At 45.8% G+C, this 24371-nt stretch overlaps 2 protein-coding genes across 2 annotated transcripts; one reads left to right on the forward strand and one right to left on the reverse strand.

Annotated features, from left to right (window-relative positions):
- Positions 1 to 367: 367 nt before the first annotated feature.
- LOC307088767 (uncharacterized protein) lies at positions 368 to 10056 on the forward strand. The gene is made up of 11 exons (XM_079754753.1): positions 368 to 601; positions 1036 to 1079; positions 1294 to 1950; positions 2671 to 3849; positions 6567 to 6736; positions 6837 to 6966; positions 7512 to 7569; positions 8057 to 8193; positions 8369 to 8486; positions 8681 to 8799; positions 9386 to 10056. The coding sequence occupies exons 2-10, from the start codon at positions 1045 to 1047 to the stop codon at positions 8774 to 8776; spliced, it is 2580 nt and encodes an 859-aa protein (XP_079610879.1). The 5' UTR covers positions 368 to 601; positions 1036 to 1044; the 3' UTR covers positions 8777 to 8799; positions 9386 to 10056.
- A 778-nt stretch (positions 10057 to 10834) lies between these two features.
- lipib (lipase, member Ib) lies at positions 10835 to 22495 on the reverse strand. The gene is made up of 10 exons (XM_079755180.1): positions 22377 to 22495; positions 19935 to 20329; positions 16190 to 16298; positions 15641 to 15742; positions 15141 to 15230; positions 14691 to 14858; positions 14277 to 14366; positions 12685 to 12793; positions 11988 to 12161; positions 10835 to 11300 (listed from the first exon to the last, which is right to left on the reverse strand). Exons 1-10 carry the CDS (start codon positions 22426 to 22428, stop codon positions 11216 to 11218), a joined length of 1374 nt encoding a protein of 457 aa, XP_079611306.1. The 5' UTR covers positions 22429 to 22495; the 3' UTR covers positions 10835 to 11215.
- Positions 22496 to 24371: the final 1876 nt, after the last annotated feature.

The raw sequence follows: 24371 nt of genomic DNA on the forward strand, positions 1-24371 counted from the left end.
TCTAACTGAGATGATACAATTATTCAAGGCAACAATTTATGATCATACGATTATTAAACATTAAACATTAGCATTTATTTATAAACGGTAAGTTTTGTACTTCTTTGTGTCAAACAGTTATCAAATTAACTGTTGTAAATGTTCAAACACAGTATAGCAGTAAAATAAGACAAACAACCTTTAATAAAATATGCACAGCATTTATTAAGTTTTATATATAACAATAAGCATGAACATCAATCCCTTGTAACAAACGGAAAGGTACTTTCACAGCGCAACGCATGTTGTCTCCACAAGGTCCCGCCTCCTTAGTCCTGTCAGCCAATAGTGTTGGAGCAAGTTAGCCATCCGTTCTGTGGAGGCCACGGAGAACATCGTCAACGTGCCATTAGAGGATATCACATATATTGGACATCAGAATAAACTCTACTCGATGCGATTTTTTCACTGTATTATTCGATGTGGATCATTTACTTAACTATTTGAATATCCTAGCCGTTTGTGTGTGTGCGTGTGTGAGTGTGCATGCGTGATTGCCTGTATTTCGTTTGTGCTTCCAGCTAGCTGAGGAGCTAGCCGACGTACAGAAACTTGGAGAAGGGTAAGTGAAAGCAGCGGAAATCGCCTTAATCAGTGGTACTTTTTCACAATTAAATGTACACGTTAAAGCAATTTGGCTACCCGGTAGTGGTACCGATATAAATAACAGCAGGTACCGCCCTTGTAATTGCAAAACGTGATGGTGTAGTGGCCTCTCTGTAATCCACAACAGCTATTGCTACAGCTATTGCTACAATCACATTATCTCACTAGGAAAGAGTAGTGAAAACACACACACACACATACACACACACGCTTGCGCGTACACACACACACACACACACACAATCTTATAGTTGCTAATGGTAGCAAAAGTTGGGCTAGGTTGAAGAATAAGTTGTTACTAATGTTGAGTTTTGCTGAGAAATGACCGCACATTAATCCATTATACAGCTTGTAAAATGTATCTTTTTGCTTGATCGTATTTCTTTGAAGGTGGAGGAAATGTCAAATCCGAGATCCCAATCACCACATTACAGGTGAATATAGTGTTAATTACAAGACATGTCATAACATGTTTATTAAGTCATGTTATTCTGTGGAAATGTGAAATATATTGATACATGTTAAAATAATAAGGAGTTTGTTGATGGGACTTCCCTCTGTGAATATAAAGTTGAACTGATGTGTTGAAAAGTAAAGCTAAGAATCATACTAATTTCATACTAACCTCGTGGTCCCATCCCCATCCAGATCAAACCCCCGGCAGCATGAAGACCCATCCCGGAAGTTTCCGTGGGATGATCCGGATTTTGATCCCCAGGAGCTAGTGGCCCGCCTGGACAACCGGTCCTATCGCAGAGGGCAGCGGTCCAGAGACGACCCAGGAGATCGCTGGCAATGCCTCGAAAAGGAGGACGGCAAAGCTTTCCGCGGGAATCGGCGTCTCTCGGGTCCAGAGGAGCTGGGCCATAGGACGGCTCCACCGCCGCTCTCCCCAGAGGAGCCAGGCTACGGCGAGCGCAGGAGGCTGTCACCGAAACAGCCCCACCAGAGGCACGACAGTCGGGTGAAGGCAGGCCGAGGGAGGGAAGACTTCAGGGGCCACGGCGATCCAGGGGGTAGGTCCCGCGACTCACCCGACTGGATGGACAGGGAGAGGTTGTCGTCTTCTCTGTCCCGTTCACGAGAGCCCTCCTTGGGCCGGAGGAGAGACGGGCCGCATAGGAGCCAGGAGAGACCCCTAGACCACAGCCCGGACCACAGGCCCCCCGACAGGCAAGGGAGAGGAGAGGAAAGGAGGGATAAGAGCGCTTCGCACATGGAGAGGCATAGAGAGGACTCTTGTCGGGACAGAAGCCCCATTTCAAATCTACACAGGAGGGACATGGAGGGTCACGTGCATCCTGGGTAAATCTTTCTTGCGTGCGAAACTTGCAGAAATATGTAAAACAAGAGGACCATGGTTCAAGGAGTTCCTGCTTTTATAGAAGAGAAAACATCCCTCGACTGCTCTTTATCTGTTCTTTGCATGCCTAAATAACATACATTTAAGTATTAACATGTGTAGATGCATAACCAGAATTGACTTTGTTTTTGGTATCAGATACCAGATAATCCGTAGTGGGTAGTTTTTCCAACACCTTTACATTTACTTTATCTAATCCCTATTCATTTAGTTTAAGTGTAAATGTAAAGGTATTTGACTAAAGGTGTGGTAGGTTTATTATAGGTTGACACAGGTACAATTTGGAATATATCAATTTGAGGACCAGTAATGGGTTTGTGGATCTTAGTGAGATTAACCAGATTTATCGAATCATTTTTTTTCTATGCATTTTGTTATACTTTGACTGCTAACTGACCTTTGTTCATTAATTTAACTCTGATTGTTAGCAATGAATCAAGTATTATATGGTCGAAAATTGCCGATATGTAAATACTTTCATAGTAATTCCTCAATTCATTGGTACTTAGTTTCCGTATATATTATTCAGTTTGTAATTTACGATCTTTATAGGTCAATATTCCCAAACCACGGGAGGTTGCGTCAGTGCAGTCACTTGCTAAAGCGATGTCTGTCCAGTGTATCCCTGTTGAACAATCTCACCTGCTCTTATGTCAACACAGGTACGGGAAAGAGGAGGAGCTTAGGGATCGACCCAGAGATGGGTACAGAGAGGCGCTGGGGGATGTCCGCGCATTGAAACCCCTCGTGGTCGAACACGGTCACGGCATCGCAAACAACCGGGGACCCCCGGCTTGGGATATGACCGACAGGGGCCATCAAGATATGGAACGCCACAGCCGCCCCCGACAGATGGGGTTCACGCCGGACCGCGATAGGAGTTCGAACAACTGGCCTGAGCCTTGGCAGGAGAGCAGAGAAACACCCTTTCAAGATGGGAGAAGAGAACCAGGCCGTGAATCGAGAAGAGGCCTCATGGGGAATAACAGAGCCAACCAACCTGGGAAGTTTTCTCACCAGAAAGGCCATGCCCACTTCAGAGGCGGCCCGCCAGCAGCAAGGGGCAGGATTGACGTCGGTCGAAGAGGGGCTTATCATGATGAAGAGTTGGCTGCTAGCCCAATACGAAATGCCCCGCTCTCGCCGAAATTCCCCCGTGGACGTCAAGACTTTCCCCAAGAACTTCAAGACTTTCCCCGGGAACACGCAGACTTTCGCCAGGGACGTCCAGTATTTGACCAGGAACACCCAGCGCTTCCGTCTGAACACTCAGACTTTAAACGGGGATGCCCAGAGATTCCTAGACAGGGAAGTCCACAGTTCCCCAGGAAGGGACTTCAAGAGTACCACAAACAGGGACTTCAACAGTTCCCCAGACAAGGAAGTCCACAGTTCGCCAGACAGGGACATCAAGACTTCCCTAGGAAGGGACTTCAAGAGTTTCCCAGGAAGGATAGTCCAGATTTCCCCAGACAGGGACATCAAGACTTCCCCAGACGGGGACATCAAGACTTCCCCAGACGGGGACGGGGATGGAAACCGTTCCCTTTGGGCCACAAAGAGTTTAACCAGGGACGCCAAGGACAGGCGTTCCGGGACCAAAGGGAGGACAATAGTCATGGAGAGCCAGGACAGGAAAACCCTGGGTCGGGAAAGGATTCTAAACCCCATATGGGGAGAAGCAGCATGTCCGGAGAAATGTCTAGACCCCTGGTCCCTGTCGGGCCAAGTCAGCGGGAACACAGATGGAAGAATCAACAGGAATCCAGCGAGGTGATGGTGGTGTCGGAGGAGACCCTGACAATAAAAGTGGACATGAACCGTCCCGCGAGCAAAAACAGGTATAGTATTCTCAAACTTTAAGGGTGAAGGGTGAAAGTTCACGTTTTCTCTAGAATAATTATTTAAAATCGACCAGGACGATTGACTAGGGTACCAGCCAGCAGAGTGGATTGAACGGATGTAGTGGAGGAAGGTGCGTGGTCAAGCGAATGTGTGAAGACCAATGGAGACAGCCACTTCTCTATGACACCAGATTCAATAAGAGAATGCAATTATCCTTAAGGATGATGGATGTGCTCCCTTTTGACGCTTCTGTATCTGGCCCCTCCATGCTTGAAGTCCCAACTACACCCTTTGCTGTATTGTGCAATAACTCAAAGACACTTACACTCAAGAACCAACGGAGAACATGCCTTCAACTGGGAACTATTCAAACTCGATAAAATACAAAATAATGTCGTCTACCGGGAGGATTTTTTGGTGACAGAAAAATGCAAAGCCTAAAAAGGATGAACATCTGTGTTTGTCTTAAATCTGAGGTGCATTGGAACACGTTGGAACATCATGAAAACCGATTCAGACCCACAGAGCTCATTGATCATCCATCTCATCAGCAAGAACTTGTTATGAAGAAGACTGGAAGCGTTACATTTATTTAGTAGACAAAGATGCATAACTGCAATATCACAACGGAAATGATTCACCGGAGCGGAAGGGATCAACAGTCACAGTAAACGTGAGGCGCTGGTATAAACTTAGACTCTTCATGAGACACCGGTTGGAGAACTGATAAAAGGTGACTCTGGAGGACGGTGCAGCGCCGAGCACAACGCTGCAAAAACTGCAACAAGCAAAGGAAAAAGAAATCATACCATTGTGCTTCCTCCCTAAGTGTATTTTTCAAAAACTGAAGAAACGAAGAGGTTACCAACCCGGAAGAGGGTTTTCTGTCACATCTTCTGTTCAGATGAGAGCGGATGGAAGGCTTTGGGCATCATCACCTACAAAACATGATGATACATCTTAGGCAAGAGATACTTCAATTCTTAACACTGATTGGTCGTCCATCAGCCAACCAGCTCACGCCCACCAGACACCAGTGACTTCCTCTTAATTTTAAATGTATTTGTTTTTTTAAGTCAGCATTGACCTCACTATTAAGCTTCGTAGAGATTTGCCCATTTAAGAGTTTATGGATCAAGCGGCCAACAAAGCAACAGATAATAAGTTTGAGATGCAGAAATAGAATGAACATTGATGCTAACAAATCCTTTTGATGTCTCAGAAGATCGCAATAAAGGTTATATTTCCACATCTACAAGCATGGTGTGATTGGAGGAGGCGCAGGTCTTCTGGACAAAATAATTTCTCCATATGAACTTCACAGTATTATCAAGTGTTCTCATCTGGTTCAGATGTTTTGTGTGTTTTGTCTGAAGAATTTTCCAGACAGGAGAAGATGTGACAAGCCTCATGTTCACAAAGAGAAGCAACTAAAAAGACAATTTCAGCCCTCCATGTTGTGGGTTAAACCTGGATTGTATCGTCCATGTGTTACTCGGCAGAAGGGGCAATAGGAAACCTCCTGCCAACATCCCTTCCCCAGGAATCTTAACGGGATGGAAGAAGTACTTTAATCAACATTGGACAATTTTTGTACCATTCCACCAAGATTCCTTCAGCTTTGTCGACATTACAATAAGGGAAAACATCTCGCGTACATCACTGATAAAAATCAGTGATGTAAACCAACTGACAGTTGCAACGGCAACATTTGAATTTGTGTGAAAGTGGTGAATTTCAAACAACGTCATCCTTCTTGATTGATACTCAGAATTTAGTCTTGGCTGATGTTTCTCTGGAAGGACCCAAGGGTGCTGCTCGCCCAACAGGAGGTACTTCTGTTGGGCGAGCAGCCCAACAGTAGTCACTTCCCCTTCAAAGCTCTCATACTGGACCAGAAACAACTTTTGTGGGAAGGAATGCATCACCCCTTATCGCACCATGGAGAAGGCAGGGGCTTCATCTGGAACACCTGTGGTGGTTACCTGGACAGAGCAACTGCAGATGGAGATCTCCCTGGAAACAACAAAAGCTGCGCTCAAATAGTCAACAGACCACCGGCAGCCATGAAGCACCGGAGAACCACACTTCGTAAAACACATGCGGCCAAAGGGCTCTGGTGAGCGGAGGACTTCTGTCGATTTAATGTCTGGGAAGAGGCAAAGAAAGATGAAGACAAGGAAGGCATTCAGTTGCCGAATTGCTAGATGATTTCGTAAAAGATGGAGAGCAGCAAGAAAAAACGGAACTTTCACTCCCACCCGTACCAACTGCATCCCTTCCTGTCTCTTTCACATGTAATACACACAACACAATTAGCATGCTATACGTTTATTTTCTGTATAATGCACATCACATTTTGAGGGTTTGAGGTAGAATGTTGTTTTTTTCACTCGGTGCCTCTAAAACGTGCCTTCCAAGGTAAGTTTGTTTGGTAAGGTAAAGAAATGTATTGAATTGTTGTATTTAAAGTCAAAGTTCAGTATCACTATCTTTATTATTATTGTTAAATCGTACCGCCTGTCTTAGATGACATGAAGACGATATTCCTTTCTATTTTTCTTTTGGATAGCAACGGTTGGTTGGTTAATTTGTACAGTATTGAAACGTCCATCCAAATACAATCTGTCATTTATGTAGCTCTGTAATCTTTTGCATAGCAGTCCCTTCTGTCCCCTTTTGCTAAAGCCCTTCTCTCTCCCTCCCCCCGCAGTGCTCTATGCTACTCGTCCGACCGACAGCTGTCTCTGGACCTGGTCAACGTAGGCCGCCAGCGGCTGGACTTCCTGCCCATGATGGAGCATTCTGGAACCTTCAGGGAGAACGCGGCCATCTCGGGAACGTTTGCCCAGGAAGTGATCACGTTGGTGCACCAGGTCAAAGGTCAGCCTGGTGGAACTAACCGTTTCCTTTATTCCTTTCAGGAAACGTGACAAATGTTTGCGGGAGACGCTCACCTCCTGTTTAATCCTGCGTATTACAGAGCAGTACTTCAGGGGGAACACCATCTCGTTGAACCAGCGGTTCTCGGCGCCCCAAGATGGCGGCCCCTCATCGTCCACCGGGCACGGGGAGGAGGTGGTGGCGGAGGACCGGCGGCCCACGCTGAACAAGTAGGTCTGGTTGTTCCAGCATCAAACACAAGCAGAAGTTTGATGGGAGCTGGCAGACGGCGTCAACCTCAGGGTATTGGTCCACTATTCTCTGAAAAATATTTGACCACTATTTAGTTATTCATCCCCAAAAAAATTCTAAAGCGATTTACATAGAATATAAAGTGGAGTGACAGGGTAGTGCTTAGGCATCTCGTTAAAGTTTTCCTTCTTAACTATCCCTAGAAGGAGGGATCCGCCACTGCGTTCGTTCCCAGGGTTTACTCCTTGATTTCACCGGGAGGTATTTCTTGGCCTTTCGGGTCAAGGCTGTTACTGTGTTTAAGGGCTATACAATTACAAATGTATGTGACTACTGGTAGACTGCAGGGACAGGAATTGGAACCCAACCCAGAACTTCTCGGTTGAAGGTTAAACACCCTGACCCTCAGACTGTCCCTGTTGTTTGCTAAATGACCCCTCAAAAGTTTTCGTTGAAACCCTTGTAATGATGGTGAATAATAGTGTGTGTGGGATGTGCTGCTAACCCCACTGCTTCCGCCCAGGCGCTTCACCATGACGATGAACAACTTCCCCGTCCACGAGCCTGTGTCTGCTGTGCAGGTATGAACCTCTCTTCTCTCCTCCGCTCAGCTTTAACCTTTTGGTTAAAGTGGAACACCCCTGAACGCTAGGCTATAAAGTCAATGTTCACAGAGGATAGATTCGGTGTTCACTTGAGGAATCCCTAGACTTCAGCGTGCGTGCGGCTGCCATTTCAAAAGGGTTAGGGACTTATTGCCTTTGTTTCCATTCGTGGTAGACCTACCTGCACGCTAGATTCTCTCCGGCAGAATCAGTACCAGGAAGTAATTTCTACATTATATTGTTAGCAGAGGTTGTAGTGAATCCAGGGAGACGGTTACGGTGTTTCGATCGCCCAGACCGGCATTGTCCTTTTAAATGACAACAGTGGTGGATAAAGGTACCAGTAAACGGCCAAATTCTAGAGAAATATTGAAGGATCATAGATCCTAGGAACATAGAGTGGCATCCCTGAGCCAGCATTGAGTGCTAAGGGTGATGGTGACGGTGTGAGTTGCCCCTACAGCCAGACCCCCCGGAGCCTCTGAGAGACCCCGATGACCTGAGGAACAACCTGGAGCGCCGCCGGCAGGAGAGGACGGAGGGCGTGAAGATAACCATCGCTGGAGGGAGCCGGCCCCTCGGGGCCCCGGGGCCCGCCAGGTAACGGCAGTGTTGTCACTCAGGCCTCCTCATTTGATTGTACAAGATAAACTGCAGGATGCGCCTGTGCCGTCATGGAGTTTCTGTTACAAGACGGAAGCTGTTTAGTGTTATCTGGTATTATTGTTCTCTCACAACCTGAGACCACATTCCGATGCTCTTCCTTTGTTTCCAGTGAGCCGGCGGCCATGTTTGCAGAGTACGGCGGGTTTGGAGAGCAGGAAGAGGCGGGGGGTTTCCCCAGCTGGCCTGAGAGAGCGTCCCATAAACCGCAGGGCCCCAGGAACCTCAGGGTGAGGGACCTTATCTTCTGTTATTCATTTGCTAATCTTTTACCCCAATGCGAAATGTTCCAGCAAGGCAGAAATGGGTGTTTTTGAGGAGAGAGACGTCCCGAGAGATCTCAACTTCCCAACACCATATCAACATTTCCCCATCGGCTGAGTGACCTTGACGCTTACAGGCGATCCTCCTTCTCCTCCCCTAGTTTCAGAGGAGAGGCAGGGGTGTTTGGAGGCAGAACGTCAACCCTCCTGGCCGGAACGGTCACCTCGGCAATCGCCTTGGCCCGCCCCAGCAGTAGAAACCATGGCAACCGCAAAGCTGGTAAGCGAGGGCTGTCCTTTTGCCCGTCCACATGACAGCCCACGTAGTTCAGACAGGCGGGAAGTACACAGTACTACTTTCAGTTTAGGCTGGGGAAACATGTTGGAAGTAAGGCCTGCCTTTTGTTATTCAGTATAATTATGGGCTGAAATTAATATTTATGACCCAATCGGACCCTGGTTTGTATATGTTGAAGTATTTTCAAGATTTTTTTATGCGTTTTTGTACATTATACTTCATTCTCTTGTTTCCACATTACCGTTCTCTAGCTCTCTGTCAGTCTGTCTGTCCGTCGGCATTCTCTGATATCTGCGTGGACTGATATCTTCTCGAGCCCTCAATTCATCTGTCCATATAATAGGGTCAAACCTGTGTATCTGTCTTTCTAAAGCCCAGACAATATTTAACCTTGGTTCTTTATCTCTTTTTCTCTCTCCCTCCTCTCCCTCCTCCCCTCTCCTCCCCCCTGCTCCTCTCCTCTCCTCCCCCCTGCTCCTCTCCTCTCCTCCCCCCTGCTCCTCTCCTCTCCTCTCCTCTCCTCCCCCCTGCTCCTCTCCTCTCCTCCCTCCCTGCTCCTCTTCTTTAGGCTCTCGTTTCAGACAGGAGAACTGCCAGCTCGGTTCTTTTTGAAAACGCTGCAGATTGGCGTGAATGGCTGGTTCTTTTTAAAGCGCACCGATGCTGAGAATACACGATACTGTCAAAGTTTCTCTGAGAGCATGAAGACGGCGTCCAGGTCAAAGCCTGTGTCGGCGATGTAGGATGTTAGTGTGGCCGCTGTAAGTATGAACATGGGCTGATTTGATGTTTTTTCTATGATCTGTGTAATGCACACTTTTTACTATGTTTTCATTCTTCACTTTTCATTTGTCTTTGTGTTTGACTCGTCGCGTCTTGCTTTCTTTCCTACTGAGTGGCCATGCCAGATTGGTTCGGGGCAAAGCCAAATATATTTAGTGCTACATAGTTGCGTCCCGTTTCAGTTGAATACCTGTCCTTCATTTCAACCTCCTCATTTTGTCCTCAGAAATGATTCACACCACGCCCCTCGTGTTGAAATACTGCTTTTGAGGGTGCTTCTAATTGCTTGCTGTTTAAGTGTTTCGTATGATAACAATTAAGGTTTATATTTTGTTTGTTAATTAACAAGCCGTTTGGACAAATCAATTTATGCTCTCTGTATAAGAAATTGCTTGAGTTATCAAGTGAATCTTCCTGGTGTATAAATAAAAAATTAAATTTGTTTAAAAAAAGAAATGTGGGGTTTTGTTGACTTAATGCAGCACAGCTGGTATGTTGTCTATTCCTAGACAGATGGACTGGAAAAGCAACATGAAACAAACTTCTGTAAAGGGGGAAAAGTAAGAATTCTACAGACATAAATGATGAAACATTCTACTTGACACTTACACGTATTTATTACATTGAGGATGAGGTTTAAAGCATTGTTTTTAACAAAATAAACTGCTTTTTCATGTTTATTTTTGTATGAAATACATGTTTTGAAGATCAAATCTTGGTCTTTATACAAACAAATCATGGTCAACAATTGTTTTAATGCTGCTCCATTGTTTAATATATACTGAATTAAACTTAACATTAACTTAACTCTATGGAAAATTCTTGAGGCAACATCAATGCAGCATTGCAGTCTGATAATGAGTAAACGATTTTACTCATTCAGCTAGAACATATGCTGATCCATATGAAAAAGGCGTATATAAAAAATATATTTCAACTTATTGAAAATGATGAATGAAATGGTTGACTGCCATTTTGTGTACTAGTAACAAAAGTCATGTCAGTAGTACCAGTTCGGTTTCTCTCCAGCTGAAAGCTAGCATAAGGCGAGACGGTAGCTGTATTTGGACTTGACTTTTCAACTGCATTGAAATGATTAAAAAAATATGCTACAAAAAATCAGTCTCAAAAGGAAAATAATATTTAGTAAATGGCCTCCACATTCCATCCGATTGTTTTCAGCTTCTTCTGTCCTAGATTAACTCAATATTGCAAGTTTCTAACTTTTCCCGACATGACCAGACAGATAAGGAGATAAACAGTATCATCACCATGATATATCAAACCAGGTCACCGCTCATTTTGGTCGATCACAGTGAAGACTTGTAGGCGGGATTTAGCTAGTTTCCCACACTATCACCTGTCTTGACCCTTGTCCCACCTGAACCCTCAAGACAGTGGCTTAACCAGTGCTATTTTCCTTTGATTGTTTATGTTTATAACCTCCACCACCACCGGTTTTAATCCAGTTACATGCAACCTGCAGGATCTCTGGTTTGGCTCCCAGGGGCCAACTGTGTAGGATTGTTGTCTTGTTCTGTGGTTCGGTACTTTATAGCGCGGTGGTGATATTGCCCGTGTGCTTCAGGAGAAACGGGCCTCTGTTTGAAAGGTGTCAGAGGTGTGCGTCGCAGGGGAGGGGTCGAAACATCACGTCCATGTTTTCCTCCATGATGATGTCGTAGCGACACAGGGCGGGCCTGGGAGAGAAACGGGGAAGACAAGGGAATGGATTTAAATGAAATGAAGAGTCCTGTGTGTGTGTGTGTGTGTGTGTGTGTCTAAGAGCCTTTGAGATGGTCAGACCTGACACCCACTACATTAGATTGTTGAGTATCAATAATGAAGTCATCAGTTGCTGTTGGAGCGCCATAGATCCAGTCTTTAATGTATGGTTTCTAGTTTCTTGCACGTGTGTCATCCTGTGATCGTGATATATGGTGCCTTCACATCGCTGGAGATTATGGGGAAAACATGTTCGCGACGTCGGAAAGTTTGCGCGAACGACGTTTTACTCAATATAAAAGAATCAACCATCACATCACATACATTACTATTGATTGACGTAACGTCTGTTGGCATGACTTTGCTCAGTTGTAAACGTTGTGTAGGCCTACTGGTAAACCAGCTCTAGATAAGGGGGAGTGTTGCCTTCCATATAGTGGCAATACTGTATGTGCTTCTCATAAATAAAAGCAAAAGGATAGCAGGTGATAGGCATCAAGGAAATAAAGGCCTGCAAACTTGAAACTGATCCTACTAAGTTCGGTTGCGTTCTGACCGGAGCGCCATCACTGGCGAGCCGTCTCGTTATCACCAGGATGATGACCGCCCCTGTGATGCGTATAGCCCTCGTTGGGGGGGTTGGGGTCAGGCTTAGAGCTCACCTCTCGGGCCGGTCCAGGGGAATCAGCCGTATGCGCAGCAGTCTGATCTTGTAACGCGGGCCCATCACGTTGCCGATGCCGACGCGCAGGACGACCTTCTGGACGGGGTGCACGTCCTCGTCAAACTGGGCCAGCAGCCGCGTGGTGGTGTACTGCTCGAAGCGTAACAGCTTGCTGAGAGGAGGGGAGGAGCAGGAGGGGGGGAAGTGGGGAGGACAGGAGGAGGAGAGAGGGGGAGAGGAGAAGGAGAGAGAGGAGGAGGAAAGGGGGAGAAGGAGAGAGGGAGGAGAGAGTTGGGTCCAGGCTGGGCCGAGCGTTGATGTGTGGGGGTAGAGATACAGGGGGCCAGCTCATCGTGAAGTGACTCAAAATAAGAGGTGTGAGCAGAAGGGCACCAGGAAACGGGTCAAAGGTCGCGATGGTTGAGAGGCGAGAGCTTTGGCGTGTATTACTGATATACACAAAGGCCCAGTTAGGGAAACTGTCTGGCAATACCACATTCTGATTCATTATGCAACTATTGGGAAGGCATGCATATTCAGAAGTCTGAACCTAGCAAATGATGCATCCTGAAACAATAAATAATGTGTATAATAATGTCCTTAGTCGCGATGTAGAGGGAATATGCTGATACAAATGTCATGAAAGTATATATATTTATATATTAAAATATATAGTGCATGGGGGACACACTCACTGGTCGATGCGTGTCTCTGTGAAGTTCCTGCCGTTGTACAGTCTGATGTACACCAGCCCCCAGCGGAGGTACTGGTTCCATGTCACCATGTCCACCCTGTAGCTCGCCTCTGCCAAACACAGGACACACACGGCATTACACCCATTACAACCTTAAAGGGTAATTCAGGTGTAAAATGGATTTGGGATATGTTTTGTATGACAAGTTGAAACGTTCGTTTTGGAGCAAAAAACGCATATAGACACTTTCTTCAGTTGGCTGTTTTTGGCCGATTCTATCAAAACGCTATAAACTTAGAACGATTGGGGCACTGGTTATGGTAAAAACTAAATCGCTATTTTAAACCACTTAAAAGGCTAAAAGTAGCCCGACACTTCTTTGGTAGTATAATAAGGGTCTTAACATATAAAACGAGGCATTGAGAACTTTGTAAGTGTACAGATTGTTTATTAAAAATGACTTTTCATACACACAATACCATCAGTAGATCACCCGTCGACGCCATTTTGTTTTTAAGACTCGATAAGTAGATTGGCGAACACAGAGCTTGCGTGTTGTTCACGGATGTCACAATCTCTGTGTTCGTCAATCTACCTATCGAGTCTTAAAAACAAAATGGCGCCGACGGGTCAAACGGGTTTCGCTGGTAATATAACTATGAGTATGCTCATGTTATGTACCGGGCCAGGCCAACAAACAAACAAAAAAAGGGTAACACATTGGCCATCAAAGGTGTTTTAACACACAAAGGAACCCCCTGCATACCCACCCAATACTAGCGCTTCCACCTGTGTTTGCCCTGCTATGACAGCTTTGGGAAAAGGGTCAAAGGTGTGTTATCTGTACAAGTTTGGTCCACCCCCCCTGCACTCCTAAAGTAGCCAGTACATGAAATTAGCAGACTTATAATAAGTGTTACGATCAACACTTATGCCTTTCCGAGTATGACACCTCTGTGAAATGGCTCTATTGCGGTCAGAAGGTTTGAACGCTGCTTTCACTCTGAGTCAGATGCAGTTTGATTTGACCGTGTTGCGTTTCTTACAGGTTAAGTTCTTTCTAGATAGCGCTTAACAGTAAGGGTACAATATTAACCATTAATAAACGTAAGTTAATGCGGGAAAAATCATTATTATATAGCATTAGCATAGGGGTTAGGTTTAGGGTAAGGGTTGGGGTTAGTTTACTAGGTTACTAGACACATTAGTTAATTGTCAATTAACTGTTAACGCTTATAAGTGCATTAACTAAAGTAAGTGGATGTAACCTTATTGTGAAGTGTTACCTACTTAGCTTTACAACATTTAAAGGGGTGACATTATGCCATCAGTGGTGAGTGTGATCAGCCATTACAAGCTGTTTGAAAATCTGCCTTTTCCTGTGTTGTTTTAGAGATGATGGATAGATGAGTCTACCAGCCTACCCAGTGGACTGTTGCTGCAGTCCACTGGGTAGGCTGGTAGACTCATCTATCCATCATAAATCTCCCATTTCTGATGTCATTAAAACACAGGAAAAGGCAGATCACATTCCCACCTGGTGGCATAATATCACCCCTTTAATATCAGGAAGGCTTTCCGGGAGGAACTCACTCCGGTAGGGCAGTGTGGCGGTGGTGCTGAAGAAGGCCTTGGTCTGACCCAATCCCAAGAGTTTATCCTTCCACCTGCTGACGTCATATCCTGCAGCAGAGAGACACACGGGCAGCATGGTAACATCCGGAGGAGGTGGGCTACAGTCGGTCACCATAGTGATTAATACAGAAGTAATTGCCCTATCCGACAAGATGGTCAGAGTGGAGGCCCTTTAAGGATATTTCAGAGGGACCACATTTTCTGATGCATGCCATCGTTGATCATAGGCAAATGTTTTTGTTTATTTCCATGTGTGAATTTTGTGTTTTTTTAAATAAAGAGCTGTATCTGGCAGCAGATAGGGGTGTGGCTTCAGCGCCCTCTGTTTATTTACTTCTGCGTGTACGTGTGTGTTCCCCCCACTCCACTCACCGAGCACAGGGCAGGGGGCGGGCTTAAAGGCCTCGCACTGCAGGCACCGCCCATCCAGGAAGTCACTGTAGGACGCGCACGGGTAGCCGGTCAGAGAGCATGTGCGGTTGAGACTGCACAGGAAGAGGAACACGGAGCGCTGGTGGTCACAGACAAAATAAGATTTTCCTGAAAGAGAGGGTGCAAGAAAATGACTTACAGACAGTTTTGGTTGGTTAAGTTTTGTATGTGTGTTGAGAACTCGCATCTGCTTGTGTGTGAGTGTGCGTCTGTGAGTGCGTGCGCGCGTGCATGTGTGTTTGTGTGTGTACGCATGCGCTTGTGTGTGCGTGAGTGTGTTTTCATGTGTGGGTGTGTTTGTGTGTGTGTGTGCACGCATTTGGTTTGTGTGTGTGCCTGCATGTGCGCGCATATTGGTCTGTGTGTGTGTGTACATGTGCGTGTGCTTACCTGAGAATATGGTTTTAGGGCAGCCCGGCTGGTCAGCTCCACCATTTGCGTAATAGTCAATATGACCGTGTGCGCCGTTGAGCCCAAACGCTGCAGAGACGACATGCAATGTGTTGGTAAAGCATCCTGCATTTAGACATACATCTCTCTCTCTCTCTCTCTCTCTATTGAATGGGGTGTCCTGCGCTATTATTTAACATCAGTTAAGAGCTATATTCCAGAGTTCATCGATATAAGGAAGTGATTCTGCATTATCAGAGGGAATCAATCTTGTGACCCTCTGCAAGCAGTGGCAGTTTACCCTCATCTAATCCAGGGGTCCGTCAGTTCTACTGGGTTACAGCAGAACTCTTGAGGGGGGGGGGGGGGAGACGGCACAGAGCCTGGGCCGGACCCCAGAGACTGAAGGGGCGGAGTCACGCCTTGTTTCCTGTTGGGTTACGGTCTGGGCTCAGTAGAGGAGCGACAGCAGAGTTGGTTCTGGTCCCAGGGGTTCTTACAGTCCATGTCGGTGTGCAGGACGTCCACGAACATGGCGTCCGAGGGGTCCAACCTCTCTGCCTCAGTGGCGCTGGTGAACATGGGTCCCGCCGGGTCAAGGCCTAGGGGGGGGCGGGGCAACACAGGACTGACATTCTCTGCACTATTTTTCTACATTACATTATTATATTATATCTAAAGTATGATGCATGAGATAATAGGGCTTGGGCTACAGAACGCATCATGGGATTTTTTCCTAAGAGCTAAGAGTTGTAGTAGGCTGCTGTAAAACCTAAATCAACATAGGCTAAGGAAACAATTTTGCCACGTCCGCATGACAAACGCTGTGGCAGTTTTAAAAGCAACAATGTCTTTGCATTATTATGACATTACAACCCATTACTAAACATCTTCCAAAAAACATTACTACAGACATTAACAAAAATAGCTATACGGTATACAGCAAAATATAACAATCCAATGCTCCTATGCTTCCAAGATGGCGGCGTTCATTGCGATGTGACGTCAAGCTGTACACGCCTTGTAGGTTCCATGACGGGCCCCCACACCTGTGATTCGTCCAATCTTTCCTTTGAGGTTGGCTCCGACGAATCCGGCGAGGTGAGCGCCGAGGCTGACCCCTATCAGGTGCACTGCGTCCAGCGAAGCCCCCTCCTCCTGGGGACGCACAGTACCATGTCATGTTAACACCCTCATACAGCTCGTAAGTCCGCCCCTTCCGGTAGACCCCCATGGGACCTCTGAGATTGTCAAATATGAATGGGTTTCAACGGAGAGAAAGTAATTATCTTCTGGTCCCAGTCTTTATACGCCCCGGATTACACATATGTTGCTTGTGGATTTAAATGATAATTTTTCATGTCAAGAGTTTGTCCGTTTATTGTGCAATTGTTCAGTTAAAGGCTGTAGAGCAGGGATGCCGTGGTGGCGGCCCGCGGGCCGGATCCGGCCCGAATTGACATCACATTCGGCCCCGTTACATCAGTGGTTGGGAAGAGTTTTATTTTTATTTTTTTATTTATAAATTTTTATTTATTTATTTTTTTTTGTATTTCTTTTGGGAAGTGGGGGGCAAACCTGTATGTTTAATTTGTTCGCAACAAGTGGCTGTGCCAAAGGAGTACAACATCAGACGACATTACGAGACCCATCAGGAGAAGTACAACGAGTACACAGGGCCGCGCAGGGCACAAAAGCTAAACGAGCTAGCCTCATCCCTCAGAAAACAGCAATCCGCTTTCTCGAAATGCCGAGAGACATATGAAGGTTCGTTTTAATTCTTCTCAAAGTCTTATTTTTACGACAACTGTAGCCTAGTTGTTTTCGAATGGGGATTTCTGTATACTAACATAACATTTTACTTCATGTTTAGGGGCAGTGAAGGCGAGCTATGTCATCGCATGGGAGATAGCTAAAGCTTCCAAGCCTTTCTCTGAGGGGGAATTCGTGAGGACGTGCATCACAAAGGCAGCCGAGCTAGTGTGTCCAGAAAGTCGACAAGCCCTAGCGAACATCAGCTTATCCCGACCTACAGTGACCGAGAGAGTGGAAGAGCTCTCCAGCGACTTGCGCAGCCAACTTAAAGAGAAGATAAAGTCATTCATCGCGTTCTCTATTGCCCTTGACGAGAGCACTGATGTGACTGATACGGCCCAGTTGGCGATATTTATTCGCGTAGTGGATGCTGCCTTGAATGTCACGGAGGAGTTTGTTTCCGTGGTACCCATGACAGACACGACTACAGCTAACGACGTGTTCGTTAGCCTTGTCGGGGCCCTTGACAATCTGGAGGTGGACTGGAGTCGCGCTGTCAGTGTGGCTACGGATGGTGCACCTTCCATGGTAGGAAGAAAGGCCGGGGTGGTCGTGAAGTTGAGAGAAAAGGTACGAGAGGCAAACCCAGACCAGGTATTCTGGAACTTTCACTGTATTTTACACCAAGAGGCGTTGTGCTGCAAAAGTCTGAAAATGGAGCATGTTATGAGTGTCGTTATTGCCACTGTCAATTTTATCAGGGCCAGAGGGCTTAACCATCGGCAATTCGATGCATTTTTATTTGAAAATGACATTTACAAGGGCCTTCCCTATCACACCGATGTGCGTTGGTTGAGCCGAGGCGCAGTGCTCAAACGGTTCTACAAATTACGCAAAGAGATAGACGAGTTCATGCAGGCTAAAGGGAAGCCTGTGGAGGAATTGGACGACCCCGAATGGATCAGAGACCTTGCCTTCTTAGTGGACATTACCGAACATTTAAACGTCTTGAATGTTACTATGCAAGGTCGTAACAAACTCGTTACCGAGTATTATGACAGTGTCCGTGCCTTTCAAAATAAACTTGCGTTATGGAAGGCACAGCTCAGCCAGCGCAATGCAGCCCATTTCCCATGTTTAAAATCTCTGTCTGTCAACCATCAGAGCATGGTCAAGTATGCAAGCTTGCTTTCCGGCCTCATGCACGAGTTTGACTCACGATTCACGGTTTTCTCTGAACTGGAAAAGGACTTTGCGCTTTTTCGGTCTCCATTCACGACGGATGCTTCCGAGGTCCCAGAGGGGATGCAAATGGAACTGATAGACTTGCAATGCTGTGCGCGGTTGAAAGATGCGTATGCATCTACTGGTATTGAATCATTTTACCAGTCTTTGCCACCCGAGTACCCAATTATCACTGCCTTTGCAGGTAAAATCCTTTGTATGTTTGGCACAACATATTTATGCGAGCAGGCATTTTCAGTAATGAATTTTAATAAATCGAAAGTGCGCAATCGCCTGACACATGGACATCTCAATGATGTCATGAAAATAGCCACGGCCCAGAGCCTGTCCCCCAATGTGGACAAGCTGGTGAAAACTAAAAGGCTTCTGGCTTCGACATGTAAAATGTAGCTGGCTTCCTCATGTTTCATAGTGCAGGGAAGTAATGATGGGGAGGAAATAAAGGAGATAGGTATGTGGAAATATTTGTGGGAGTTGATTGACAAAGTTAATGTGCTATCAGTTGCTTGTTGTAATGTTGCAATATTTTTTTTATTATCAGTTTCTACTTAATATTTAGTCACCTGACCTGTTTGAGTACTTAACCTTGGTACATATTTTGACTTCTTCAGGCCTTGGCTACTTAGCCTGGCCATCTTTTTAATTTGCCTAATTAGGCCTGTGCATCCAGATGATTTTATGTGCAAGTTGTCAATAAATTTGATGAAAGTAATTTACAGTTTACTTGTGTTATGTATGTGACCTACTCAACTTGTTGTTTTTAAAATATTTTAAATGTAAGTTACTGACATACAGAGGTTGATGTTACACAGTTAAAAAGGGTAAATTGCTTTTGGCTGCCATATAATTGTATGCTTCGTTGCGAGGCTATTGTGTATTGCAATTAATTTTTAATGTATAGCAGGCCTTCATTAATTATATCAAATAGCATGTCTATTTGTTTAGTGTTTGGTCTTGCCAGGCCAAAAGTGTACCGGTAATTTGGCCCCCCGAGGTCCCACTTGAAAACAATCTGGTCCCCTGACAGATTTCACCCTGGCATCCCTGCTGTAGAGAAAACACAATGTGGAAGACTACGTCTCGTATGTGACGTCACGCTCCCTGCGACTGGCGTTGACAAGACCGGCAATCTCTTCATCGGCATAACTGAAAATCGACACATGCCCCGACTTGTAATGGTTTTCAACTCTTTCGATGCTTTTATCCTCCCCTTGGAAAAGAGCGGTGAAGTGGAGCAGAGATCGCCATATCTGTACCAGAGTGGTGGTGACGTATATCATTCGCGTCGAGAGCAGCGAGGGGCTGTAGTTCACAAAGCGGCCTCACACAAAACCTAACATTATCAAACTTCTTCGCGAATTTTTTTTTGTTTTCTTTGCGTGAACAATTATAATTTAAATCCACAAACAACATATGTGTAAAAGAAAGACTCTCCATCTCTCCATTGAAACCCATTCTAATTTTCGTAGCCCAGAGGTCCCATGGGGGTCTCCCGAAAGGGGCGGACTTACGAGCTCTATTCTGTGCTTACTAAGTACTGTTGACCTCAGATATCTGTTTAACCTGCTGCTCACACACACACACATCTGGTAAACATGTACCGTCACAATGTGGTTCTGAAGACGGATACGACTACTACACAACGTCCGATACGACAATGTGTTTCCTTCTGTTGAAGAGGCCTCTGTTTCCTTCCATGCAGTGACCGTTCATATGACTTCTAACTGTAACCATCCTCTGCTTTCAAAGCAGTAAAACACACACACACACACACACACACACACACACACACACCTGCATGTTAACAATGAAGGCGGTGAGGTTGTGCGCGGCGTGGCCCGTGTTGGCCACGGCGATGAAGTAGTTGAGGTTGGCGGCTCCGCGGTTCCAGTCCACCACGATGACGTTCAGGTCCTCCTGCTCGGCCAGCAGGCGCACCAGCAGGTCGATCCAGACGGGGGCCGCCCCGGTGGGCCGGTAGCCGTGGATGACGAAGGCGGTGGGCCGGCTGAGGTTGAAGAGCGGCTCGGAGGACGGGTGCTGGTGGCTGAGCTCGCGGCCGCAGCGCGGGTTGGAGCGCGTGTACAGCAGCAGGCGGACGTACAGCGAGGTGCCCAGCAGGCAGTGCGTCAGGTCCAGGTCCGTGAAGTCATCGCAGGGCTCCGTGGCGGCGCTGCCCTGCTCCTGGCCTGCACACACACGCAGACGTGCACCCACGCACGCACATGGGCACGCACGCAGACATGCACATGCACACACACACACACACACACACAAGCACATGCATACATACACGAGAGCCCGCATGTAGACATGCACGCACACACACACACACAAACACACATACACATGCATACATACACACACGCACACACACACACACACACACACACAAGAGTACACGCACGCAGACATGCACACACAAAACAAAACAAAAGGGCATGAGACATGAACATATTTTATTCCTACATATATTCTACTGTCGGGATTATTATATTCTGCCTATTCTTGTGGATTATGTTATATTCTTCTTATAGTAAGCAAAGGCAATCCCAATTAGGCAAGACAAGTAAGTTAGTTGTAAACTGATTCCTGACCATATTGACCAAAACACACATACCATCAAAATCGTATTGCATTGTCCATAATTGCAACAAAAATATCATGTTGCAGTACAATACACACAAACCTAATGCATGGGCACAAATAAGATATTTTTTAGCAGGGCTATAGTAAATAAAAAAAATATAGCCAATGTCATGAACAGATATATCATTGAGTGAAGTTAAGTTTTAATGATTTTATGAAGGTTATGTGATGAATACGATAGGGAAAAAAAGCTTTAATACGTGGAGGTTAAAGGTCTTTAGGCCTATATACCTAATCTCTCAACCTCTGACAAATTCATTAGGCTTACCTACTGACTAATTGCTGGCCTATTACCGATGTTATGTAAACGAATAGCCTTGCTTAGACCAGAAGCTGAGCAGGCCATAAACAGTAGCCTTTAAAAAACAACCCCCCTTCCAGAAATAGTGTGATGGGTGGAGAGCAGCTTTTAAAGACATAACAACTGTATTAACCTCCTAACGCTTCCGTAGTTGAGTGTATGTTAACTCTGTCCTTAGTTAAGCTCTTTAAGACTTAACAGGCAGAGTAAATGCTTCACCTGGCATCGGTTACTATTAAAACTCACCAGCAGCTGCATGGAAGTAAAACCTAAACGCTTCTGTTGTCTAAGATGGGAAGGCTGCCTTAACCTGCGCCACAGGCCTTGTGATGATGCCGATAAAGGATGACGTTGGCTAATCCGCTGGCGGGACGTGTGGATGGTGTTTAGCGAGAGGGCCCCTCATGCTTCACTGTCGTTGGTACAGAGGGGCTGCGTAATTCTCAATTGGATCAGACGGCTATAAAAACACCACCTTATCCCTGATCACAGGATGATTATAGCCAACTGGTATAGCTCGCCTCAATCTCCGCCCCCCCCCCCCCCCCCCCCCCCCGCCCCCCCCCCCCCCCCCACACACACACACACACACACACACAACACGACCACGTTCAAAACACTTAGACATCAACACACACACACACACACACACAAATTGGACCTATGAATAGTAGGTTTACATGCCATTGGTAACAACAAAGTTCATCCATAAGGTGACTGTATACATTTTCACAATTGTTTTGTTTCATAATTTACTAATTTGTCAGACTTCTGAATATGAATGCCTTCCCACAGTTGCAGAACAACTCTGTTTAGCACTGGGACATTAAAAGGAAAAGCTTGCCTGACAAAGTTCCCCTCACTGTGTCCTCGTGTTTATGGTCAACCTTCATACATTCAGACACTATATGAAAACCACACACTCTCTCAGAAACAGACACAGACACACACACACACACACACACACACACACACATGAGATTGATGACGCAGACTTTGGTGTGCATGTGTTGTCTGATGTCTGACATTATACCATATAGCCCATATCAGAAATACTTTCCGACCAACATTTCCGGCAAAGCGCCGGAAATTCTGACCACACACAGCATTCTGCATTTGTTCTGATCATCTGACAACACTGAAGGAGCTATTAAGGTCTGAATGTCAACCTATGACGTTCTAGCACGGATGCTAAACCATTGCAACAACATGAGTGCAAGTAGTACAAGATAAAGAAAGCAACAACAAATGGTCAAGAGACATACGACCCCTCAGGGTTCTCTCACCTTCACAGAGCAGGAGCAGACCCACCAGACACACAAATTGTCTGTGTAACATACCTCCAGGAAAGAGAGCGAGAGAGGGAGCTGTACTATGGGGAGTTGTGCGGGTGGAGGAGTCTACATGAGACTAGTGGATCTGAGACTCAACAGAGAGGGACAGAGAGAGAGAGAGTGAGAGTGAGAGAGAGAGAGAGAGAGAGAGAGAGAGAGAGAGAGAGAGAGAGAGAGAGAGGGAGGGATAGAGAGAGAGTGAGAGTGAGAGAGAGAGAGAGAGGGAGGGATAGAGAGAGAGAGGGGGGGGGAGGGAGGGAGAGAGAGGGGTAGAGAGAGAGGGAGGGGGGGGTAGATGGATCTTTGCAGTAGGATCTCTTAGAGACGGAGAGTGAAGGATAGTGCGGTGAACATATTATTATAGAGAATCTAAGCAAAAGGTAACTGTATAACTATAATAGCTATTATTCACATTCTCACATATCCACTCTTTCACACTTTAATGTGTGGTTGATGTTGTTTACAACAAAGGTATTTTATGGATGTTGGTGAGGTGTACAAAATCAAAAGGGCAAATAAAGTGATATGCCTATTTTAAACCAATACATATACCATCCAGGCTGGTGGCAGAACAGACTGGATACAACCAGTTCAGATATACCCAGGAAGTCATCTGTGAACCTCCCACTCCAGCACTCCAGTGCTGTTTAGCAACACAGCAGAGACTCCCCTCAGCTGAAGAGTACAATGGCAGACCTCATCCTCAGGGCTAGACAACCCTATTTACTATTTACTTCAATTAGAAAACGCTCTTGCAATGTTTTCCTAAACACGTCATTGACGAGCAGGTGTGACCCAAGGAGAGGCTGGGACACTAGGGATCAAACCTAGTACCTTTTGACCTGGGAGTCAAGCACCCAGGCCACTGTCTTGCAACCTCAATTGTGTGATGAATATGATGTCAATATGTTGCTTTCAATCACTGTGCTGTCACTCTTTGGCCAATATTGGTCAATAAAGATAATAATAATAATATCTCTCTATCCATATCGGTGCACTTATTTTTCGGTCAAATCAAGACCAGTGTCTCAAGACTTTGAGGCCGGTGTCTCAAGGTCATTACTTTTTCGACTTTCCTCTGCAAGTATATAGGACGCAAGCCAAAAACAGAGGATAATTAAACAGTAGTGTAGTTCAAACAGGAGTAGTTCATAAAAACAAAACCAAAGAGTAACAGAGTTGTCCGTATAAGAAGACGGTACGCTGGCTGGGCGGAGACGGCGGACTCATGATTGCAGGTTACCGCGTTCTGTCAACGGTGGCGACCCACGCCACACACAGGGTATTAATAGTTCTTCAGATGGCCCTGCCCAGAATGTGCCCCCATTGAACGGTACCGTATAGAGAGTTAAATACATGGCATTACGGCCTGAGAACAGGGCAGAAACAGCCAAGTGCTCGGAGGGCAGGTGACTCATGCCTACAGCTATATTGTTATTACCCATGTCCCTTAAGCAGAGGCTCAAGAGAAATAGAGTAACATGGGTCGTGTACAAAGAATTTTGATTTCAAGTATTGAGTTAATTGCAAAAGAAAAGTAGTTATGAACAGTATGTTTATAGGTATAACAAATAGGGATATATTTAAGACCGCACACACCTTTAAGAAAGGTGTGTGTGTGGTTACCACTTTAGCATATATAGCGGTCACACAGGAAGGCTTCCTTCATTTCCTGTCTGGTGTGCCAGCATAACGGCAGTTTTGCTGTTGGCATTGTGTCCCAGGGCTCCAGCGATTGGTAGATGGCTTGGTAAGTGGTCATCCCCAAAGACATAGCTCACACTTTTGACCTCAATAGCTAGGCTTGTTGACTAATTGATTCATATTTAAACCTCTGACCCTGTCAGGAATCTATATTGTTATTTTGCCAAAATAGTTATTATTACTAGTTATTTTACAACTAGTTGTTGTGCTGCTTGTACGCCATCATAAAGAAGACAACATTTG

Source organism: Pollachius pollachius (genome assembly GCF_949987615.1).
Source record: "Pollachius pollachius genome assembly, chromosome: 17".
Lineage (NCBI taxonomy): Eukaryota > Metazoa > Chordata > Actinopteri > Gadiformes > Gadidae > Pollachius > Pollachius pollachius.